General features: G+C 43.3%; 2 protein-coding genes across 5 annotated transcripts; both read left to right on the top strand.

The window, feature by feature from the left end:
- Positions 1 to 2,725: 2,725 nt before the first annotated feature.
- pbxip1a (pre-B-cell leukemia homeobox interacting protein 1a) lies at positions 2,726 to 18,454 on the top strand. 4 transcript variants are annotated; one of them, XM_027154935.2, is made up of 13 exons: positions 2,726 to 2,984; positions 3,953 to 3,973; positions 4,081 to 4,115; positions 4,208 to 4,301; positions 12,539 to 12,623; positions 12,730 to 12,803; positions 13,198 to 13,885; positions 13,979 to 14,206; positions 14,344 to 14,367; positions 15,010 to 15,041; positions 15,211 to 15,273; positions 15,418 to 15,580; positions 17,152 to 18,454. In XM_027154935.2, exons 4-13 carry the CDS (start codon positions 4,233 to 4,235, stop codon positions 17,973 to 17,975), a joined length of 2,250 nt encoding a protein of 749 aa, XP_027010736.1. In that variant the 5' UTR covers positions 2,726 to 2,984; positions 3,953 to 3,973; positions 4,081 to 4,115; positions 4,208 to 4,232; the 3' UTR covers positions 17,976 to 18,454. The 4 variants fall into 4 exon arrangements, with proteins under 4 accessions (XP_027010736.1, XP_027010734.1, XP_027010738.1 ...); XM_027154933.2 differs by lacking the exons at positions 3,953 to 3,973; positions 4,081 to 4,115; XM_027154937.2 differs by lacking the exons at positions 3,953 to 3,973; positions 4,081 to 4,115; positions 4,208 to 4,301 and having other exon boundaries at positions 2,727 to 2,984.
- A 396-nt stretch (positions 18,455 to 18,850) lies between these two features.
- Positions 18,851 to 20,115, top strand: s100a11 (S100 calcium binding protein A11). The gene is made up of 3 exons (XM_027154981.2): positions 18,851 to 18,998; positions 19,317 to 19,470; positions 19,777 to 20,115. Exons 2-3 carry the CDS (start codon positions 19,342 to 19,344, stop codon positions 19,909 to 19,911), a joined length of 264 nt encoding a protein of 87 aa, XP_027010782.1. The 5' UTR covers positions 18,851 to 18,998; positions 19,317 to 19,341; the 3' UTR covers positions 19,912 to 20,115.
- Positions 20,116 to 21,163: the final 1,048 nt, after the last annotated feature.

The following is a 21,163-nucleotide window of genomic DNA, read 5'->3' as shown; positions in this document are numbered from 1 at the left end:
GAACAATCATCTGAATAATCACTCTTTGTTTCAGATAAATTCATCTGAAAAAGTTTTGTACTTTCTGTCCTCCTTCTCACATCTCACATTCCCTGATGGACAAACCAGCTGCATTTACATCACGGCAATTATGTGCTTCTGTCTGCCAAACAAGCTTAAGTGTCTGCTGTAATGATCAGTTAGAAAACCCAAACTGGGAAATGGAACACTCACTCATTCACTCACTCACTCACTTTCTACCGCTTTATCCGAACTACCTCGGGTCACGGGGAGCCTGTGCCTATCTCAGGCGTCATCGGGCATCAAGGCAGGATACACCCTGGACAGAGTGCCAACCCATCTCAGGGCACACACACTCTCATTCACTCACTACGGACAATTTTCCAGGGATGCCAATCAACCTACCATGCATGTCTTTAGACTGGGGGAGGAAACCGGAGTACCCGGAGGAATCCCCCGAGGCACAGGGAGAACATGCAAACTCCGCGCACACACAAGGCGGAGGCGGGAATTGAACACCGACCCTGGAGGTGTGAGGCGAACGTGCTACCCACTAAGCCACCGTGCCCCCCCCGGAAATGGAACAAATAAATGAAAACTATACACAGTGCTGTTAACATGACAGGATTTGTTATGTAAAACCAAGGTCACTCAAAACATAAAAGTATACAATATTCTATAATGGGTCATCACATTAAAACAGTTTGACCAGGAGATGTAGCAAAAACACAGTAAAGACCATCATCAAGTGTTGCTTGGATTCCAGTGATTACAGCGTTTCTCTGGGTTTTAAAGCTGTTTATATAAAATACTGAAATTATACTACATTTCTGTCCCATTTACAGGCATATAACAGCACTGTCTTTTTGTAAGTATTTACTCAAACTAATGAGTAAGCCAGAGATAGACAGAGGCTCACATTAATGTTTATGTACACAACACATACCGCAGTACAAAGCAAGCCATTTATGCTTCATGTCTAAACCCTTCCATGATGTAAGGCGGCACCCTGTAAACCCTCACTGTGTAATCAGTCAGTAGATAAAATCACCAATTTAATTCTCTTCATGCAACTTTCTTCTACAGTTGATCACCTTTTTGCTGGGGCTTTTTTTTTGGTAATATGTGACTAAATAACAATCGCCAAATGAAAAATTCCAAATTGCCTTAAATTATAAAAAGTAAAATATTCATGTGTGTTTTTATTAAATATAAAATGCCTCTGGCTTTTGCCTTGCAGATTTTATAAAATGTAATTCTCACAAAGTTAGTTAAACTGAAATTTAAACAGTAAAAACATTTATTCTGAAACCTGAACATTTATTCTAAAACTTGACCTTCCTTACAGTCCAATAACAAACCTCCTCACCACCGTTCTTAGGCAGTGCTGGTTAAAGTAGTAAACTAGCTTTTCAGATTTGGAAGAATGTTAAGATTCCTGTATTTCTAAGTTCCTGTACTGACTAACCTTAACTGACTTTAAATGATTATTATAACCACAACAAAAATAAAACCATTTTCAGCTCTCTGATTTAAAAAAGTGTTAAAACTCATCCATTTATATGGAACCTGCAACTGAGAACACAACCTCCACGTTGGAATTAAACCACTACCCCAGAGATGCTAGGCAAATGTGCTAACCGCTAAGCCATTGTGCCCTATAGAGACACATACTGTAGAGTGTTGGCCCGGCATGCACTTTAGAGGATCCTCCACACAGTAGCCAAGAAGGTGGTGCTGTCACAGAATACTGTGAACCCAAACTGATGGAAATTTAGGAGATGGAATTGGCAGATAGTCCAGTTACATAAACACAGACAATAGTCATCACAGTTACTGTAAAAATGAAGAAAAAGCTACTCCAACTTTTTTTGCTTAGTAGTGCAGATTTGTTGTAAATGCAGTACTCATAACCTTGCAACTCGGTTAACATGAATATTATTACGAGATACACTGTTCATGTTTGCATCAGTAGTTTGACCCTTCCTTACTGATCTCAAAATAAACTCATATTTATCCCATATTATACACCAACACTGTTGACATGAATGCCACTGCTAGGTTTCACAGACATGGGGGTGTGCAGGGCCCTTGTGATGGTCAGATGTATAGCTACATGGCTGAATGATGGACACAGCTTGGTTGTGGGTTGTACTCAGCCCAGGGCTGGAATTGGGACCATTTTTATTATTCTTTTTTTTTTTACATTCCATTGACAGCTGGGTATGTGTGTGCAATTTACTTAAGGAAAATTAGGGCATAAAGATTCACTGTCTTGATCTTGGAAAAACAAACAAACAAATAAGCCTTTGATCCATTTTTATAAAAAATGGATTTTGGTTTGGAAAAGCAGTATTTGGTGTTAATCATTATAAACCTCTAACATAAACTACCATACCAACTAATATTTCAGATTTGCCTATAGAAAGAGAAGTTATGCCTTATTCTGTACACACTTTCTGTACACACTCATTTGGTTGCACTGATGTTTTTCTATCTTCACTGCACATCCTATAGTAATTTTGTTTTATTATCACAGAGAGGAAGAAAATCTAACTTGTTTTTTGTCCCTCTGATGTAATATCAGACTAATATTATTAGCTTGAGACAGTCCACATGGGAAACCCCAACAAATATAGCCCTTTGCTATGCAGACGTGTCAGCTCAGTGCTGGAGTACGTGTCCCAATCCCTGTGTATATATAGGACACACACACAAGTTGTGATGCCACTTTCTAGTGTGCGATAGACCAGAAGAGCTCATACACTGTCTCACCTGTAACTGTCCATCACCAGGAGCAACAGGCTGTATAAACGACCTGATTGGCAGATTCCTTCTGACGTCACTGGACACTATGCGGCTGTAGGCGGAACGGAACTCGGAATTCCCGAAGTTCACAACTTTGGACACATAAACGCATAAAAATCATTGAAGCAAAGAGAAACGAAGAGAGAAGGATTCTGCATTTGCATTTTATAAATACGGTATGGTCATTTAAGGACTGGAATGAGCTACAATCTACAACGAGCCGTCCAGAAGCCTTCATTTTGTGTCGTGTCTGTATAGTGAGACAGTGTGTTGGGATACAGATGTATAGTGAGACAGTATAGTGTTGGGATACAGATGTATAGTGAGACAGTATAGTGTTGGGATACAGATCTATAGTGAGACAGTATAGTGTTGGGATACAGATGTATAGTGAGTCAGTATAGTGTTGGGATACGGATCTATAGTGAGACTGTATAGTGTTGGGATACAGATCTATAGTGAGACTGTATAGTGTTGGGATACAGATGTATAGTGAGTCAGTATAGTGTTGGGATACGGATCTATAGTGAGACTGTATAGTGTTGGGATACAGATCTATAGTGAGACTGTATAGTGTTGGGATACAGATGTATAGTGAGACAGTATAGTGTTGGGATATAGATGTATAGTGAGACAGTATTGTGTTGGGAAACAGATCTATAGTGAGACAGTATTGTGTTGGGAAACAGATCTATAGTGAGACAGTATAGTGTTGGGATACAGATGTATAGTGAGACAGTATAGTGTTGGGATACAGATCTATAGTGAGACACAAGTGAAACAGTTTGGCATCTACCAGAAGTGCAAAATGTAGCAGTCGTGTAAAAGTGCAGATAAATATCTAGCATATTTACAGCAAGTGGTATATATGAAAGCATATACAGTGAATAAATATAAAAGCTATAACAGTGCAGAGATATGTGGACATACAGGAGTACAGTGGGATACAGATCTATAGCGAGACAGTATAGTGTTGGGATACAGATGTATAGTGAGACATAGGATACAGATCTATAGCGAGACAGTATAGTGTTGGGATACAGATGTATAGTGAGACATAGGGATACACAAGTGAAACTGTCTGAATGTTTCTTTTATATAACGTTGCTGTTATTATGCTAATCTGCGTGTCATTGTATCCCAGAATGCTAAACTCGTTTGCTCGGTAAGTGACGTCGTGGTCATGTGCAATACTATTACTGCATTCGACTTTTGTGGGAAGTAGGAACATCCTAATGGGATTTTCTGTGCTCATGTGTTTACATGCGTCAGCTGGTCTGGCGTCAGCGCTGAATTCTGGGGTTGAGGTTGTTTTTTTCTTTCCGAAATTTAGAATTACGATTACGATTTAGAATTTTTATCTGTGTGCAGCGTTTAAGTCCATGTTGATATTTTGCAGCTGCTGAGTCAGTCACACTGAAGTGATGTCAGATAACAGCAGCAGCAGCAGTAGTGGGTCATCCAGTAACAGTTGGACCCTCCTCTCTCCTGAGGCAAGGACACAACACACATCATTACTTTTATTAAGGAAGATATTATATAAAAGAATGGGACACATTTGGTTATAAATTTTCTTCTTAATATTCAACACTTTTAGGCCTTAGATAGATAGATAGATAGATAGATAGATAGATAGATAGATAGATAGATACAACTTTTTTGTCATTGCATTGTACAGGTACACAGCAACGAAATGCAGTTTGGCATCACCAGAAGTGCAAAATGTAGCAGTCGTGCAAAAGTGCAGATAAATATCTAGCATATTTACAGCAAGTGGTATATATGAAAGCATATACAGTGAATAAATATAAAGGCTATAACAGTGCAGAGATTTGTGGATATACAGGAGTACAGTGAATAAATATAAAGGCATACAGTATATGAATATAAAGGCTATAACGGTGCAGAGATGTGTGGACATCATTAAGAATTACAGAAATGGTTCTAAGGCTACGGCATTGAAGAGGAATGTGCAAAGTGAAAGATTACAAGATTATGGCATTTAAGGAGTTAGCAAGCTGAATAAACAGTCTACTAATAATATATACATACAGTATTTTCTGCACTACGGGGTCTATTTCTGTACTTAACCCATACATAAGGCGCACCGTATTATAAGGCGCATGCTAAAACATACGGTCTACAAAAAAGGGTAACAGAAACAAAACGTGAGTTTAGTTGAACTTTATACTACTATTTAACAATACACACACATTATTTTTTAATCAAGCTTCTCCCACAAATCCATCAAAGTCCTCATCTACTGTGTTTTCTTAACTTGGCACAGTTCATTTTCTTGTGTCCTCCACTTCCGAACCATAGATTTATTGATGTTGAATTCTTTTGCAGCTGCTCTATTCCCATTTACAACCGTGTAACTGATAGCCTGTAGTTTGAATTGTGCCTCGTAAGCATCTGATTTTTATTGGCGGTTGGCAAAAAAACTTAAGGTGCATTTACCGCCACCTACTGTGTGTGTGTGTACTATATATATATATATATATATATATATATATATATATATATATATATATATATATATATATATATATATATATATATATATATATACACACACACACACACGTTATATACACATAGATGAATGTGAAATATTGGGCAGAATGTACAGTAATGGTGTACTTTAGATGCTTGTTTTAGTTAAACATAACCAAACTGCACTTACTTCATTTGAGCCTGTTTATGTGATCTAATCCCAATTAAATATTAGATAAAAACAACTAAAGTACATAATCAAATCATACAGCATCATATTTTAATCGTTATTTGTGCATAGAACATCTTATAGATGTTGATTCATGGTTGTTGTTATAGGGTGTGGAAATTATTACATTATTTTTATTCTTATGTCATCAGACCACAACAAAAATACAGTTAAATCAGTGATTGCAGTTAAATATTTGTTAATATTCAGTTCACATCTAAAAGGCAGCCAGAACAAGACATGAATGGGGATGTTTGGTGCCCCAGGACTGAGCTTATAAATGAGTTATGAATGTTAAAAAATACCATGTTCTTAAAGAACATGATTTCTTTCACTGTCATGCCTTACAATTAGTAATTCGAGCTGTTAGGAATCACAATACAACTTTAGGCTCAAAACAATGGCTTTGATTAAAAATATTTTGAAGCTCGAAACATCGTCAGCGGCGTCGAGGCCAAAGAGCTGGAATGTTTAATCGTTATAAATTGGAATTATTTTTCTGTAATCTGGTAATAGACAAATTTCACTAGTTGCAAAATGGAGAAATGTGAATCTTTCCCACTATCTGTTCCTGTAATGAGGGGTCAACAGGCTGAGGATCCATGTGCAGCGGTTTTAATGAACAAACATTAGGTTACTGTCGTAACCCCGGTTCTCTGAAACATCGAGTGGAGAGATCCACCTATGGGAAGGGCATCCGTTTCTGACCTCTACAGAAGCATCCGATTGCACCAAGTCTGGCTTGACAGACAGGAGCGCGTGCCAAAGGCCGGTAAGGTAACGTCCCTTACCTGAGTGCATAATGGACCTGCACGCGCTGCCTTTCCTCAGTGTACATATTCGCTTCTCGTGCAGCAAGCGGGGCAAACTTGGTGGACCTCTCCACTCGATGTTTCAGAGAACCGGGGTTACGACAGTAACCTAATGTTCTCTTTCATCATCTCGTGTTCGAGATCCACCTATGGGAGATATAGACAACTCCCCGGTTGCCCAATACACTCACAGCGAGGACGGCCAAAAAGGTGGTGCTCGGCACGTCACAAAGCAGCAGACATAACATACTGCGCTGGGCAAAAAGCTCAGCCAAAGGGAAACACAGCATGCGGCAACATGCATGTTAAAACCTCGCTGACGTCTAACAAGCGGGCAGCCTGCAGGAAAAGAACATGTAAATAAACATGTAAATGGACCAACCCGAGCGTATGGCGGGGAGAAGACCATATGCCTGAAAAGATGCACAGCCTGGCCGGGCGGACAGGGCTGACAAGAGTGCACGTGGCTACGAAGAGCCCACACTCAAGACCGCATGAGCCACGGTGGTACGAGTAACATCAAGCTGGTAGTGCCTGACAAAGGTGTGCGGAGAGGACCAGCTCGCTGCGGCACAAATGTCCTGCAAGGGAACTCCCCCAAACAGAGCCCACGAAGCAGCCAAGCCTCTAGTGGAGTGAGCCCTGAGGCTGTCTGGAGGCTGCACGCCCCTAGACTCATACGCTAAGGAGATAGCTTCTACAATCCAGCGAGAGAGGCGTTGCTTAGAGATGGGTTTTCCCGTGTTCGGCGGGGCCCAAGAGATGAAGAGCTGATCGCTGTCCACATACGCCCGTAGGGCGCGCAAGGGCACAAAGCATTCAACCTCTGGTCCTCCGCAGAGGAAAAAGGAGGAGGGTGAAAAGCGGAGAGCTCAATCACACCACCAGTGAAGGCTGGAAAGCACTTAGGCACGAAGGCCGGGTTAGGCTTAAGAATTTGGTGCACGAGGAATGAACCGAGAGCACATGCAAATCACTGACACGTTTGGCGGAAGCCAAAGCCAGGAGCAGCGCCATCTTGAAGGACAGCAACCTGAGGGAGATATCCCCCAGGGGCTCAAAAGGCTGTTGGGCCAACACCTCCAGCACCATGGAGAGATCCCAATCCGGGACCACACTCCTGGTGACCGGCAGGGAGCGGCGCGCGCCCCTCATAAATCTACGGATAAGGGGGTGCTGCCCCACCGTAGTGTCGCCGAAACCGGCGTGACATGCAGCGATAGCCGCCAAATAGACCTTAATTGTCGAAAAAGACCTGCCACGATCGATAAGGCCTTGTAAAAAACCCAGAATATCAGTGACTGAGCACAGATACGAGAGCTCCTCGCACCACGCCTCAAACACACGCCATTTGCAATCATAGAGAGAGCGTGTGGAAGGGGCCCAGGCACTCTGAATCGTGGCGATAACACGGGGGGGAAGCCCCAGCGTGCTCAAAATCGCCCTCTCACGGGCCAGGCCCAGAGAGCCACCCTGCCCGGGTGAGGATGAAAAATCTCCCTGTTCGCCTGGGTCAGGAGGTCCGTACGCAACGGGAGTGGCCACGGCTCCGCACACAGAAGAGGAATTATCTCCGCTAGCCAAGGTGCCTTGGGCCACCTGGGGGCTATGAGGATCAGAGATAAACCCTGCACCACGACCCTGGCCAGGGTCGGGGATATCAGGCAGAGCGGAGGGAAAGCGTAGAGCAGTGCGCTGGGCCATGGATGAGCCAGAGCGTCCACGCCGAGGGGGGCGTCCTCGTCCCGAAGCAAGAAGAACATAGGACAGTGGGCGTTTTTGCGCGAGGCGAAGAGATCGACGGCAGCCTGGCCGAACCTCTCCCAGAGCAGTCCCACTATCTGGGGGTGGAGCCTCCACTCTCCGTACAGAGGGTTCCCCCTCGACAGAAGGTCTGTACCCCTGTTCAAAAGGCCCGGGACGTGAGTCGCCCGTAACGACAGAAAATGCCGCGTGTTCCATACCAACAGCTTGTGAACCAGAGCGTGAAGCCTGGAGGAGCGCATGCCGCCTTGACGGTTGATATATGCTACAGCTGTCATATTGTCGCAGCGTACCAGCACATGATGCCGGGGTGAGAAATGCATCAGAGCTTTCCACACAGTGCGGAGCTCCAAGTAATTTATATGGGCTGAGCGAAATGAGATCGGCCACACACCGTTCACTGATCTGCCCTCTTGAGTGGCTCCCCACCCTGTCAAGGAGGCATCTGTCGTGACCACTTTCCGCATCATGACCGCCCCGAGAGGGGTCCTATGTGCGTAAAACTCTGCAACTCTCCAGTGGCGCAGCGCGGCCATGCACACGCGCGTCACCGAGACAAAGCGGAAAAAATCGCGCAACGGGCAGAGATGAAGGGACAAAATCCACTTCATGTAAGCCCTCATTCTCAGAAGAACTAGAGGCAAGACATGGACAGCCGAAGCCATAAGACCCTGTAATCTGAGACATGTGCGATACTGTATCCGCGCCCCTTCCCTGACCCGCGATAGACAGTTCATGAATGAAGAGACGCTAGGCGCATCGTGGCGGAATTCAGCTCCAGACCCAGGAATATGACTTCCTGAGCAGGAGTGAAATTGCTCTTTAACACATTGACTCTGAACCCAAGCGCAGTGACGTGTGAGATCACATGGGCAGTGTTCTGAATCACATTCTCTCTCGAATCGGCTATAATAAGCCAATCGTCTATGTAAGTCAGGATCCTGAGACCCGCTATTCTCAGCGGCGCAAGCCCCGCCTCCACACACAGACAGAACGTCCGCGGACTCAGCGCGAGTCTGAACGGAAGGAGTGTGAATTCGTTACATACAAGGCGTAGGTGGAACGAAGGAATTTTGTGTGTGGAGGATAGATGCTTATGTGGAAAAAAGCATCGCTCAGATCGATCGAGCAAAACCAATCGTTCCGCTTTATCGAACGTATGAGAGTCGTATGTTAACATTCTAGTTAACATTCAAGTTGTATTTCCGTAAATGTTTGTTCAACACTCTGAGATCCAGAATAGGACGGAGAGATCCGTCCTTCTTCGGGACCAGGAAATAACGAGAATAAAACCCCTGATCGCTTAGATGCGTGGGCACAACTCGAATCGCTCCCTTCTCGAGAAGAGATGAGATCTCGTCTTTCAGAATGTGGGCGGAGCCCTGGTCCGTGTGGTCTGTTGAACCGCGGGGGTGATTGGACAAACTGAAGTCTGTAACCCCTCGTGACTGTGTGAATCACCCAATCGGGGGCCAAGACAGACAGCCAGGCTGTCACTTGACTCACGAGCGTCCCTACACGGGAGGGCGGGATGCCGGGGGCCGGTCCGGCCGGACCGTTCATTGATGGCGCGACGGCACCCTCCAGTGGCCAAACCAGAGAAGTTTTCATCATTTTTTTGTGAAAAACTGGGGTCGTAGCCTTTATTGAACATGTGAGAGGTGTGCGAAGGGGGGTGTTTGGTGACACTGCTTCTGCACTCGATCCCACGACCGTCCCTACTGGGACCGGGGAATGCACTCTGGGCGACATGGGGAATGGTGAAGCCTGTGCGGAACAAAGGATGACCCTCGCCAGCGAGGGGGGGGCCGACCTCGCCGAAGGAGACCCTCCATCTCTTGGACGGGTGAACCTGGAGGGTAGAACGGGTGTCCGGAGGACTTGCTGCCCATGAATGCGGACTGAAGACCCCCAGAAGCCGAACATCAGGTCGGCCGCTTACGTTTCGGAACAGAAGGAGCGGGGATAGGAGGCCTCTGAGCTGCGGCGGCGGCGAAAGACGTCTTACCCCAGGGCCTATCAGGGGCGGAGGGGGCCCGCCCTGCCCTGCTGAGCCTGTGGATTCCCACGGGGTTTGTTGGACCCGCCAGCGTAGTGGGACTGGCGTCCCGCAGCAGAAGTGTTAGGCGGCCGCCGAGATGGCGTCTGGCGCGGTGGCGGCTTTTTTTCTAGGAAGACACAATTTGAAGGCCTCATCCTCCTTCTTCTTATCAACGCAGCGCTGCTGCATCAGCGCAACGGCTGGGCCGAAAAGAACTTGACCCGGCTCAACTGGTGCCCCAGCGATGCTGCGCCTCTCACTATCGGGGAGACCAGATAGGTTGAGCCACAGCGCATGTTCTCCGACCACCGACAAAGCCATAGAGCGCCCGCTAGCCTGGACAGTCTGACGGGCATTGCGGAGGACGAGGTCACTGACCGTGACGATCTCCTTCCAGAGATCAGGGGATGGCGACCCACTCTCCAGCTGCTGGCCCAAATCAAGCAGGAGTTCCGCCTGATACGCGGACAACAGCGAGGAGACATTGAGAGCTCGAATGGAAAGAGCTGAGGCTTTATAAGACGCCTGATGGATTGATGCGGAGAAACGATCCATCTTGCCCAGGAGGACGGGCATGGGTGGGGTGAGCAGCCCGCCCAGGGATGGGTTAAGGTGTCTGGCGATGGAAGGCTCGATCACGGGGGGGTCGCCCATGCCCAGACCCGCCATATCCTTCACCTCAAACCCGTGAGACCGTGTTTTAGATCAAGCGGATCTCCCCAGCAATACCTCATGTGTTTTGCACATGCAGGGAGGACATGCAGGAGCTGCTTCCTCGGGCCCGCAGGAGGCCCTAGAAGCTTACTGTCACACACATCCCTCTCCTGATCCGAAGCGTTCAGGAGAGCCGGGCATTCGATGTCGAGGCCCGCGGCGGCGCGTTCGCAAAGCTCCAACAGCACCGATTGCGGGGGGAGCCTGAGGGGCCGCGGAAGACGGGATGGCTACCTCGTCATCCGAGCCCTCGAGAAGGCCCGCCTCGGCCCCATCCCTGGAACCTGCCGGTCCTTCGGGGAAGAAGTCGTCGGCCGGTAGTAAATCCTTAATTGGGGAAGGACACATGTCGGCCCAGTCAGAGGAAGCCGCGCCGCAGGAGGCCCCCGGGAGTGCGGTGTCGTCGCCTTTTCCCCCCTCGCTCGCAGTCGACACACTGGGAAGTGGCCGTCTTGAGCCTGCGACGCAGGAGCTTTTTTTGGGAGCGCCAGGCAATGGCTACAGTTCTCTGGCAGATCAATAGCCTCTTGCACATGCTTGAGACCCGTGCAGAATACGCAGAAGGGATGGGAATCCCTCACGGCGATAAGCGTGCCGCACGCGGCCGGGCAAGCTCACGATAGTTCATCCACCGGAGTAGCTGGAGCCGCTTTGGAGAGCGCCATAAGGAGGAAAAAAAGGCAAAAAAGCAGGCGGGCAGCCTACGGAAAAAAAGGGGGGTGCGAGCGTGGGCGGCTCGCGAAGCTAACCTGGCTGAGGACGAACACGTCCGGCGAAGGCTGATCAAGCGATATGTCCTCCTGAAGACAGAAAATGCAGTCCAAAAAACCAGGGAGCTGTGAGGTAGGATCAGAAGTCGCGAGAAGCGAAAGTAAAATGAGGAAAGGCAGCGCGTGCAGGTGCATTATGCACTCGGATAAGGGGCGTTACCTTACCGGGCTTTGGCACGTGCTCCTGTCTGTCAAGCCAGACTTGGTGCAATTGGATGCTTCTGTAGAGGTCAGGAACGGATGCCCTTCCCATAGGTGGATCTCGAACACGAGATGATGAAAGAGAACACTCGAAGTCAGACAGGCAGGGTCGAAGCCGGCAAACACAATATCAGAGCGGATACAGAATTCGGCAACGGCAAACAGGCAGAAAGCCGAGGCAGGCAGCAAGCAATCAGAAAAAACAGTAGACAGAATCAGGATCAAAACCAAACTAGGAATACACAGAAAACGCTCAGAATGACGGTAGAAACACATAGAGACTTCGCACCAGCGTAGAGTTCAAGTTCAGCTTATGTAGGGAGTGGTTGATGAGGAGCAGGTGGCAGCGTAATCAGCGGCGATGAAAGATTCTGGGAGGTGTAGTCCGGAAGAGCTAAATATTCTGGGGGTGCTTCCCTTTGCTAGCATTCGGGAGGTGCGTGCGGCGCCTTCTGAGTATTTCAGAAACTTCTGATCTTGTGGGATTTTCACATGCAGCAGTCAGTTTACACGTGATACAAAAACAAATAAACAAAAAAACAAAAAATCCTTAGATTACCTCTGTCTTTATCTACAATCTACAACATTTATGTCTTCATACTTTTATGTGTAGTGCATTGGTTTAGGAGTAAGGTAGAAACTGAGATGTAGAATACTAACATGCTGTATTGTGAAAATTCAGAGAAGCATTTATTTATTTCAGGAAGCTGCCATTGACACTGCTGGACCAGTAGATGATGGAACAGAGAGTATTGGTGATGTACCAAGCCTTTCAGAGGAAGTTGGAGGTTATCTTGTCAATCCTGCACCTGAATGTCATCTTATTAGACACAGTTATATTAAATGAATAGACGTATGAATATAATCTGAGTTTTACACCTCTGTTTATCACAGGAAGTGCCTTTGAGATGAAACAGAGTGATAGTGAAGCTGCACTGGAGACCATGTTGTCAGAAGAGGGCCACCAGGTTATTACTAACGATCATATTAAACCTATCCATTATCTGTGAACCTACACTTAAAAACCTATAGTAATCATTTACATATTGTGATTTGAGTCAGATTTCATTCGTTTCTTATCTCTGTTCATATTCTGTTCTGTTCACATCTCTGTCCTGAATCAAACTTATTGTAACAACATGTAGATGTAGAGCTGAGGTCTGATTAGTGCAAAACAACATCAGATAAAATAAATATTTTGCAACAAAGCACAGAAGTAAACAACACAGCAAATAACTGCTTAAGATACGAATGCTGATATTATCATAAAAGGATCATTAAAAAGTCTTTTTGTATTTAAACCCAAATAGTAAATTTGTAAAGCAGATAGAACTTTTGAAATCATGTGAAATGTATTTGCAGGTTTGCCAAGAAACATCCCCAGAGTTATTTGAAGAGGGAGCAGAAACTGGTCCAAGCATAGAGGCTGATTCTGAGATTTGTGCACCAGTCATCCATGCTACGATAACAACCTCTCCACCAGACAATGATCTGCTTGGAGCAGTTCCCTTTAGCTTAGCTACTGAGTCATCCCTCTTTCTTTCACAGGAACCTTTCCTTGAAACATCTTATGAAGAGTCTTTATCTGATGCGCATCCTACCTTTGATTTCTTAGCCAAACAGTGTCCACTCCCTGAAGTTGGAGCCGAAGCAGTACCTAAATTTGTGGATAAAATTGGTCCTTTTTCAGAACCTACAGCTGAAATTGGTCCTGTGTCAGATCCTACAGCTGAAATTGTTCCTGTGTCAGATCCTACAGCTGAAATGAGCCCCTTCCCTGTTCACCCAGAGTCTTCTTTCTCTGATAATACTGCAGATGTAAGCCCTTTCTCTGGTGTTGGTCATACCTCTGCAGTCCCTGTGTTAGATGTCCACACTGGGGTTAGCTCCTGCCCTGAAATCTCATCATCTAGTCTGTCTTCAAAAATGAATGTTAGCATTGCAGCTGAGAGTCCTTACCCAGAATCTCTTGCTTCCACTGTCTTGGAAGAGAAAGAGCTTCTAACTGACAGAGAGGAACATAAATCCATACATGTTGTAAGGGAGGCAGGTACTGTGCTTTATAGTCTGGCTTTCTTCTTCCTCACTACCACATTCCCATCACTGTCATTTTCAGGCTCTTATTTCATCCTGTTTTGTTAAGAATCCCTTGGTGCTGATTTGCCGATTGAGCATCGAGAAGAGGACAGAGGACTTCGACAGAGACTTCTACGCTCTCCTGAGGAACTGAGACAGAGCTCAGATGAGGAAGATGTGGAGGAAACCGAATTTAAGCTTCCAGACAGGAAAGAGGGGAAACTTGGCTTTTCGCTGAGCCACCTGATCATTGGAGCTCTGGCACTGTTGTGTCTCGGCTCCTTTTTTTTCTCTTGTGAGTTCTGCAGTTATGTTATGAATATTTCCCAAAAAATACCAGTCAAGACCATGTACATCTTTTTCCAGATTCTATGATTTTAGAAATAATCTGTACATTTTAGGGTCTTGCTTTATTTTGTGTTGCGTCTCCAGGTATCACATTTGACCGAGCCGGTGGTAGGTACAGCTAGATGGCAGTGTAAGCTTGTGTACTGTGTACAGGTAGAGGTCTCCCTTTAGAGCTGATTTAGGACCACCTTAACACATCTAAACAATCCTATGACCTCTACTGAAGGAAAATACAAACTTGGACCTAGCTCAGAGACAGAGGGACACTTCTACCAAAAACCTGTATGCTTAATCTGACTGAATAGCATCGGGTGCTCACATTGCGTCTTTCCTAACCTTCATTATAACCATGATGCCGTGTTTTGTGAACTGTGTAACTGATATACATGACGTTGTACACACTTGTATGGTGTCATTGCCTTGTGTGAGAGCATGTTGAACCAACTTTTTAAAAACAGTTGTGTGCACTTACATAATTATTGTTTAAACAATTGTTAGCTGTGTCAGTTAGGATTAGTGATGAGTATCAGTACAACAAATCTTTTAATTTGATGAAGCAAAGCACTGGAATTCTGTGGCACTTTACTTACATTCAACTTTTTACATTCAACCTTTTACTTGATTCTAAATAATTTCTCCGTTCTTACCCTAACACACACTTTCTCTCTCTCTCTCTCTCTCTCTCTCTCTCTCTCTCTCTCTCTCTCTCTCTCTCTCTCTCTCTGTGTATCTATCTCTCTCTCCACCCAGATGACTTTGATGGGTCAGAGTTAAGTGACCAGGTTGAATTTTTTCTACGTACTACTTCATCTGTTCTACCTTCCTATGTTTGTCACATTATCAAGAAGGAGCCACATTTCATAGATGACTTGTCTTATTGTTGGCTCTTTGTGTGGAAAATGCATCTTTTGCAGGTTTTTCTAATCAGTCTGCCAATCTGTTCCACCCCAGGAAGTTCTTGAAAAACTTGTTGAAGAAAACAAGCAGATTTCCATACTGGAGGCCCAGATACAGGTTGGAATAACAGACTCTTGTTGTGTTACGGTTCATTCTCATCTGGATCAGTTTTTTATGTAGCTTCAATGTGTAGGTTATTTCACATTTTATATAATGATATCTTTATACGTATGTAATAATAAACTATCTGCAACTCCCCAGACACAAAAAGAGGAACTGGACAGGGCGATGATGGCAGCTGCAGAGAGAGGAATCACAGATGAAGAACATGCTAGGATGATGGAAGAGTTGTCTGCATTGCCAAGCCTGAAAGAAGAGTTAGAGGCACTTAAAGCTAGGGTTTCTGAGCTCAGCCAGCTCACAGGTACAACACAGCTGTTTTCAGATTTCATCTTTTTAATTAGTTTGTCTTAAAGATAATGACATTTCTTTAATAAGGCTTTGCATTGTAAACGGAAGCTAAAAGCAAGCAGCAGTCACTTTAACCTTGTTGACTCAGGGTCAGGATCTGCAGTCAAACCTGAGCTTGAGTTTCTGATGAAGAATGAAGAATGTCTGTCTTCACATGGTTTCATTTGGGATTATACGAGCTCTTAAAAGTTAAATACATTGGCTACATTAAATTGCTCTGAGATGTGACCAGGGATTCGACTGACTGCCTGCATGGTGCCTTACAACAGACTGGAAGCCCATGCAGTGCTGTCTCACACCCAGTGTTCCAGGAAACTCATCCCTCACCAGGATTATGTGCTTACTGAAGAAGGAATTCCTCGACCTCCCCCTTGTCTTTTCCCATACATATTGGCCAATGACCATTGTGTAAGTTTTAGATTTTAAACAGAAACTTCCTCTGGATCTGGTCCAATATTTACATCTGTTACTAGCTTCTCCACATCCACCAGGAATAAATTGGTATAGGTCAGGAAATAAACAGATATTATATGGAATAGGACAAGTGAAGTATTGAAACTATCAAACATCATTTTGTTCTATATAAAATAAAATCATTAAATAAACCTCTGTTACACTGATCAGCCATAACATTAAAGCCTGGTGAAGTGAATATTGTTGTTATTATGTCCTTATGTTGTTACAGTGTCTTGTGTCATGGGGGATATTTTATATGTATTATATAGTCAGAACGCACAGAGTATCACGGCTTGTGCAGTGCGATCAGAGTGACCATGCTGACTCTTGTACACCACCAAAGACAATGAAATGAGTGTCAGAACTGGACCATGGAGCAATGGAAGAGGGAGGCCTGGTTACAACAACACAATATTACATAGGTGGATTTAATGGTGTTGCTGATCGGTGTATAAACCCCTTTGGAAGATAAACAAATACTGTCCAAAGAAATATTCGGCTTCAATGTACATCACAGAAAGCTGTAATTTTATCTGGGTTGTGTAGATTTTTATATCCACTGTGCATTCAGTTAAAAATAAAAACTCAGGAGGAAAACATTCTGACAGTGTTAGGGTTGTAACGTTGGTGTATATATAATAAAATAGCTTTTAGGACTATTTTACAACTTGAATTACATTAACTAAATTAACAAAATAAAAATATAATTGATTTTAAATTTGAAATGGTAGCCATTATTTGGCTAGCACTAAATCTATCTAGATTTATCTAGCTTTAGATAGCTCTAAAGTCCACTTCATTCAGTTAAATTTAACTAATGTCTTTAATAAATGGACTGAATAAATGAATGTGTTTTAATGGATTGAGAGTTAATTTAAATAATCATTGTGTAGGAAGGAATGACTGACTGGTATCGTCTGAAACTTTTAAAAAATATTAGCCTTAGTTTCAGAAATAATAGGAAGGTAATATGCACTGGTGTGTGCTTGTATTATTTTATTGACTCTATGTCATGTCGATGTTATGTCATAAGCATTGCATTTTTACAGATTTTGACCTGTCTCTTAGGTGAGGAACCTTCTCCTGGTTTTGTTAAAGAAGGTCAAAGTCTAGCAGGGCCTGATAGACAGTGGGGAAAAGAAGAAGAGCTCAAGAGACAGAAGATTCTCTTGGAACAGAGTAAAACACGGTTGGAAGGAATGAAAAAACAGGACTGGCCTAAGACAAGGTTACGAGAAAGACTGGCTGAGATGCAGCAGAGGTTATCAGAACAGGTGGACTGCATAGGCAAGAAAGATGAATGGAGGAGGAAGCACAAAGGAGGAGAAAATAGGAAAAATGAGTGGGGTGACGGTATCCAACAGCACAAAGAGCTCTTAAAGAAGTATGAGTGCGAGCATAAGAAGACTGAGAGGAAGCTGGAGAGGGAAAGGAGGAAGCAAGAGAGGTCTTGGCAAGCCAAGACTGGCCACAAGCATAAGCATGATCATAATGTGCCCCAGAACCATGAATCTTCAAAAGACTTCTGGAAAGTTCAAGAGAAGAAGCTAAGGAGAAAACAAAATCCTCCTGAACACTGCCATGATGTGTCAGGCTGCACTGAAGAAGAAGGCCTTATTCAGGTTAAGCTCTCTGATTTTCAGGGGCTTCTGAATATCTACCTGAACAAACTGCAAGGGCTCAGTGTGGAGAATAAGGAAGCTTTCCATCGTCTTGTTACCCAGTTTTTCCATGGTGGTGTCTTCAGCCATGACAGAATGCTTTTCGGTGAGTTTGCAGAAAATGTGGCTGACATCTTGGAGGACCTGGCAGATGTTCTTGTGGATGATGATGTGCTGGAGGAAGAGATGGAAGAGTTCGAGAGGGAGGCCCTGTGGCAGTTTGCTGCGTAGAGCATCAAGTAATGTGTGTGCGTGTGTGTGCGTGCGTGTGTGTTCATCTACTTTGGGCAACTTCTCTGTACCTGTTCACACTCACTAACTGCTCGATTGTCAGACTGGTTTCTGTCCTGTGTATATATTACCTTGTCATCAGATGCATTGGAACTTTCTGAACGTTGTTGTGAAACTTTAATTATTAGTTTGCATGCTAGCACTTTTAACTGATGACCATTATCAGTTTAAATCTGAATGATTTTAAGAAGTCAGTTATCTTCTGTGCTTCATCTTACTGACGTACATCACCAGCTTTGTGTATTGTAAGGTACAGAAGATTGTTGGGAGTCGAATGAATTAATTCTATGATTTCACTTAAACAATGGAGTTATAGATACTTTGATAATTAGTTTGTCAAGTTAAATTTGTATTAAATTTGTTTTCCAGTCTTTCTTTTTATGAATGATTATTTATTAAAGGTGGACTTTTTAAAGCCAGATTTGGTTAAGAATCAGACCGTGTTAGTACACTACAGTTTAGCACTCTGTCATTTCATCAGTAACCTTCTTCATGTCTGAAATTAATTTATGATCATCCAGTGGCTGGCCTCGACAATAAATTAATAAATAATCTAATACATTATAGTTTATTCATTATAGTTCTTTTAAATATCAATACAATATAATTTATATTTCAATAAATTATTAAAAATATACTTCTTTAGATTAGTTTTTTTTTTCATCGCATCTAAGACAATATTTTATTGTATTCAATGCTTATAATCTGCTTCTGGTCTATATGTGTTTATAATCTGCACATTAAAAGAGTGTGACCATGGAAACCAATTGTGTTTTTATTTGCAATGGAAAGATCTGTACAGCAGATTAAAGCAGCTTTAACGTTTGTGGAATCTGTGTTTTGTTTGGGGAAAAAGCTTGTTTTCCGCTGAGCTGTGCTTTAGGGTGAAGGGAATAAAAGTGGAGCTGAAAATGGACTCAAACAGTAATTTGCTTGCTTCTGCTACAATACACAGCTGCCCAGGTAAAAAAAACAACTCTTTTTACTTCTTACTTATCTTTCACTTTTCCAACTCTAAGGATTCTGGATATTTTCTGCTGATGTTATTTAATGAAACTGAAATGAAGATTCTTTGTTGTTCCTTGTTTACTAATTGATCATACTGAATCTGTGTTGTTAAGAATGTGCCTTTAGCCAACACTGATTTTTTACTGCAAACCAAATGGAATGTTTTTTAAATGTTCTGAACAGCAACTGATTTTTTTTGCATTGGCTTTGTGTATTAATTGTGACGGTAACTCTCATTCACTCTTGTGTTTGTATTATCGTTGCTTTGTGTAGCGTAAAACTCCCATTCCAGTTAGACATGGAGTCTGCAATTAATATCCTCGTGGCCCAGTTCAAGACGTTTGCTGCTAAAGATGGCAGCTCACACACCCTGAGCAAAGAGGAATTCCAGACCCTTGTGGCATCTCAACTACCGAACCTTGTCAAGGTAAGATTTAATTCTTCTTTTAGTACTAATCATTTATTCCACAAGCTCCAGTATAAAATAGGCAGTGCTTAATAGCCAGAGGAAGCCCAACATTAGTGAGTTTTGTGTTTTAAACTGTAGCTCGGTGCGTCAGCATAGTGGAGGGAGGTAAAAAGCAGTGACTTCAACATAGCAATTAACATCAATGCACAGGCAGGAAAATGATACAGTGTCTTTATAAATGCAGGAATCTACAGCATTTCATGATTATAACCCTCTTGTTGATTAACTTTTCAAAAATGCCTCCTTTCTTTCTGAAACTTGCAGAATGCCGGTGATCCTGCAGTGATTGACCGTCTCATGAGCTCACTGGACGAGAACAATGACGGGGAACTGACATTTCAGGAATTCTGGCAGCTGATTGGCAAACTGGCAAGCACACACGGTGGCTTCAGCCAATAACTTTACAGGAAAACAATTTGAAATATCTAACTGACGCACGCAAGCAATTCAGGACAAGTGGAACCATGAGAGCTTCCCATCTAGCTCAAACGAGTGTAAGTTAACCATTGACACCAAGAGATGTGAAATATTATGCTTTTGTTGTCTGAAGATTATCTTGGTTTTATTGACATTATGGAGCTTGTAATAAAAGATTACAGTACATTCTTATGGTATATTCAGCTCTTTCTTCTCCTGTCTGTCTTTAAAATACTTTATATCACGACTACAAATTTATGGACTAACAACCAAAGCGGCATTCTGTCATCAGTGTGAATTACTGGAAAGGATTTCTATATATACTGAAGTTTAAACTGTAAAGTTAAAGCAAGTTTGCTTACCTATTATTCTATTCACTCCTAACATGTACATTTATTAAATTATTTAAAAAAAACACCACTTATACATATGTATGGTGCCATAACAACCAGCATTCTGTGAAACTTGATTTTTATTTGTTATAATACTATTTTTTTTTTACTATTATCAAAAAAATCTCAGTTATTTTTTTATTTTATCAGATTTTATTCTCAACACAGTGGCCACAATTCTGTGTCTTTATATTTGACACTAAAATTATTTAGTAATAGTAAAAATCATTGTTTCACAACACAGAGGCTTAGTAACAGTTTATGAGCATTATGGGCTTAGACACTGCACATGTGCTAAAGTAATCCAAGGCTGTAACTACACCTACCTTCATTGCCCAACCTGCTTAAAAATTAACTAATGATTTGACCTAATAAACATGGCCATATTTTTTCATGTGCTATGTGCAACTTCTGTGCCCTGGGGCTCGAGCAGGGAGCTCTTTTGTTCACATAACCTAACCTACTCAAACAAAATAAGAGGTAGATCTGAACAAAGGCATGACTGTTGTTTACACACACCGACACAGACAGGTACAACCACACCCTCAGATATGGTCACACACACACACACACACACACACACACACACACACACACACACACACACACACACACACACACACACACACACACACAAACACACCAGGAACCGTGCAGATAGTGTAGTACGTAGGATCAAGAGATGCATTTCTACCTTTGAATGAAATGCTCCTGCAATGTGAGACACTTTTCTCCAACCTAAAAGCAGGATTATTTTCAGGTAAAGTGACACTGAACACAGAGTGGTTGAGGGTCTTAACTGCTGAGTATTAAACTTCCTAAACTTCCTCTTAAACAGCACA

Source organism: Tachysurus fulvidraco, chromosome 7 (genome assembly GCF_022655615.1).
Source record: "Tachysurus fulvidraco isolate hzauxx_2018 chromosome 7, HZAU_PFXX_2.0, whole genome shotgun sequence".
NCBI lineage: Eukaryota > Metazoa > Chordata > Actinopteri > Siluriformes > Bagridae > Tachysurus > Tachysurus fulvidraco.
The sequence above is the reverse complement of the archived record's forward strand: the minus strand, read 5'-3'. Positions and strand labels throughout refer to the sequence as shown.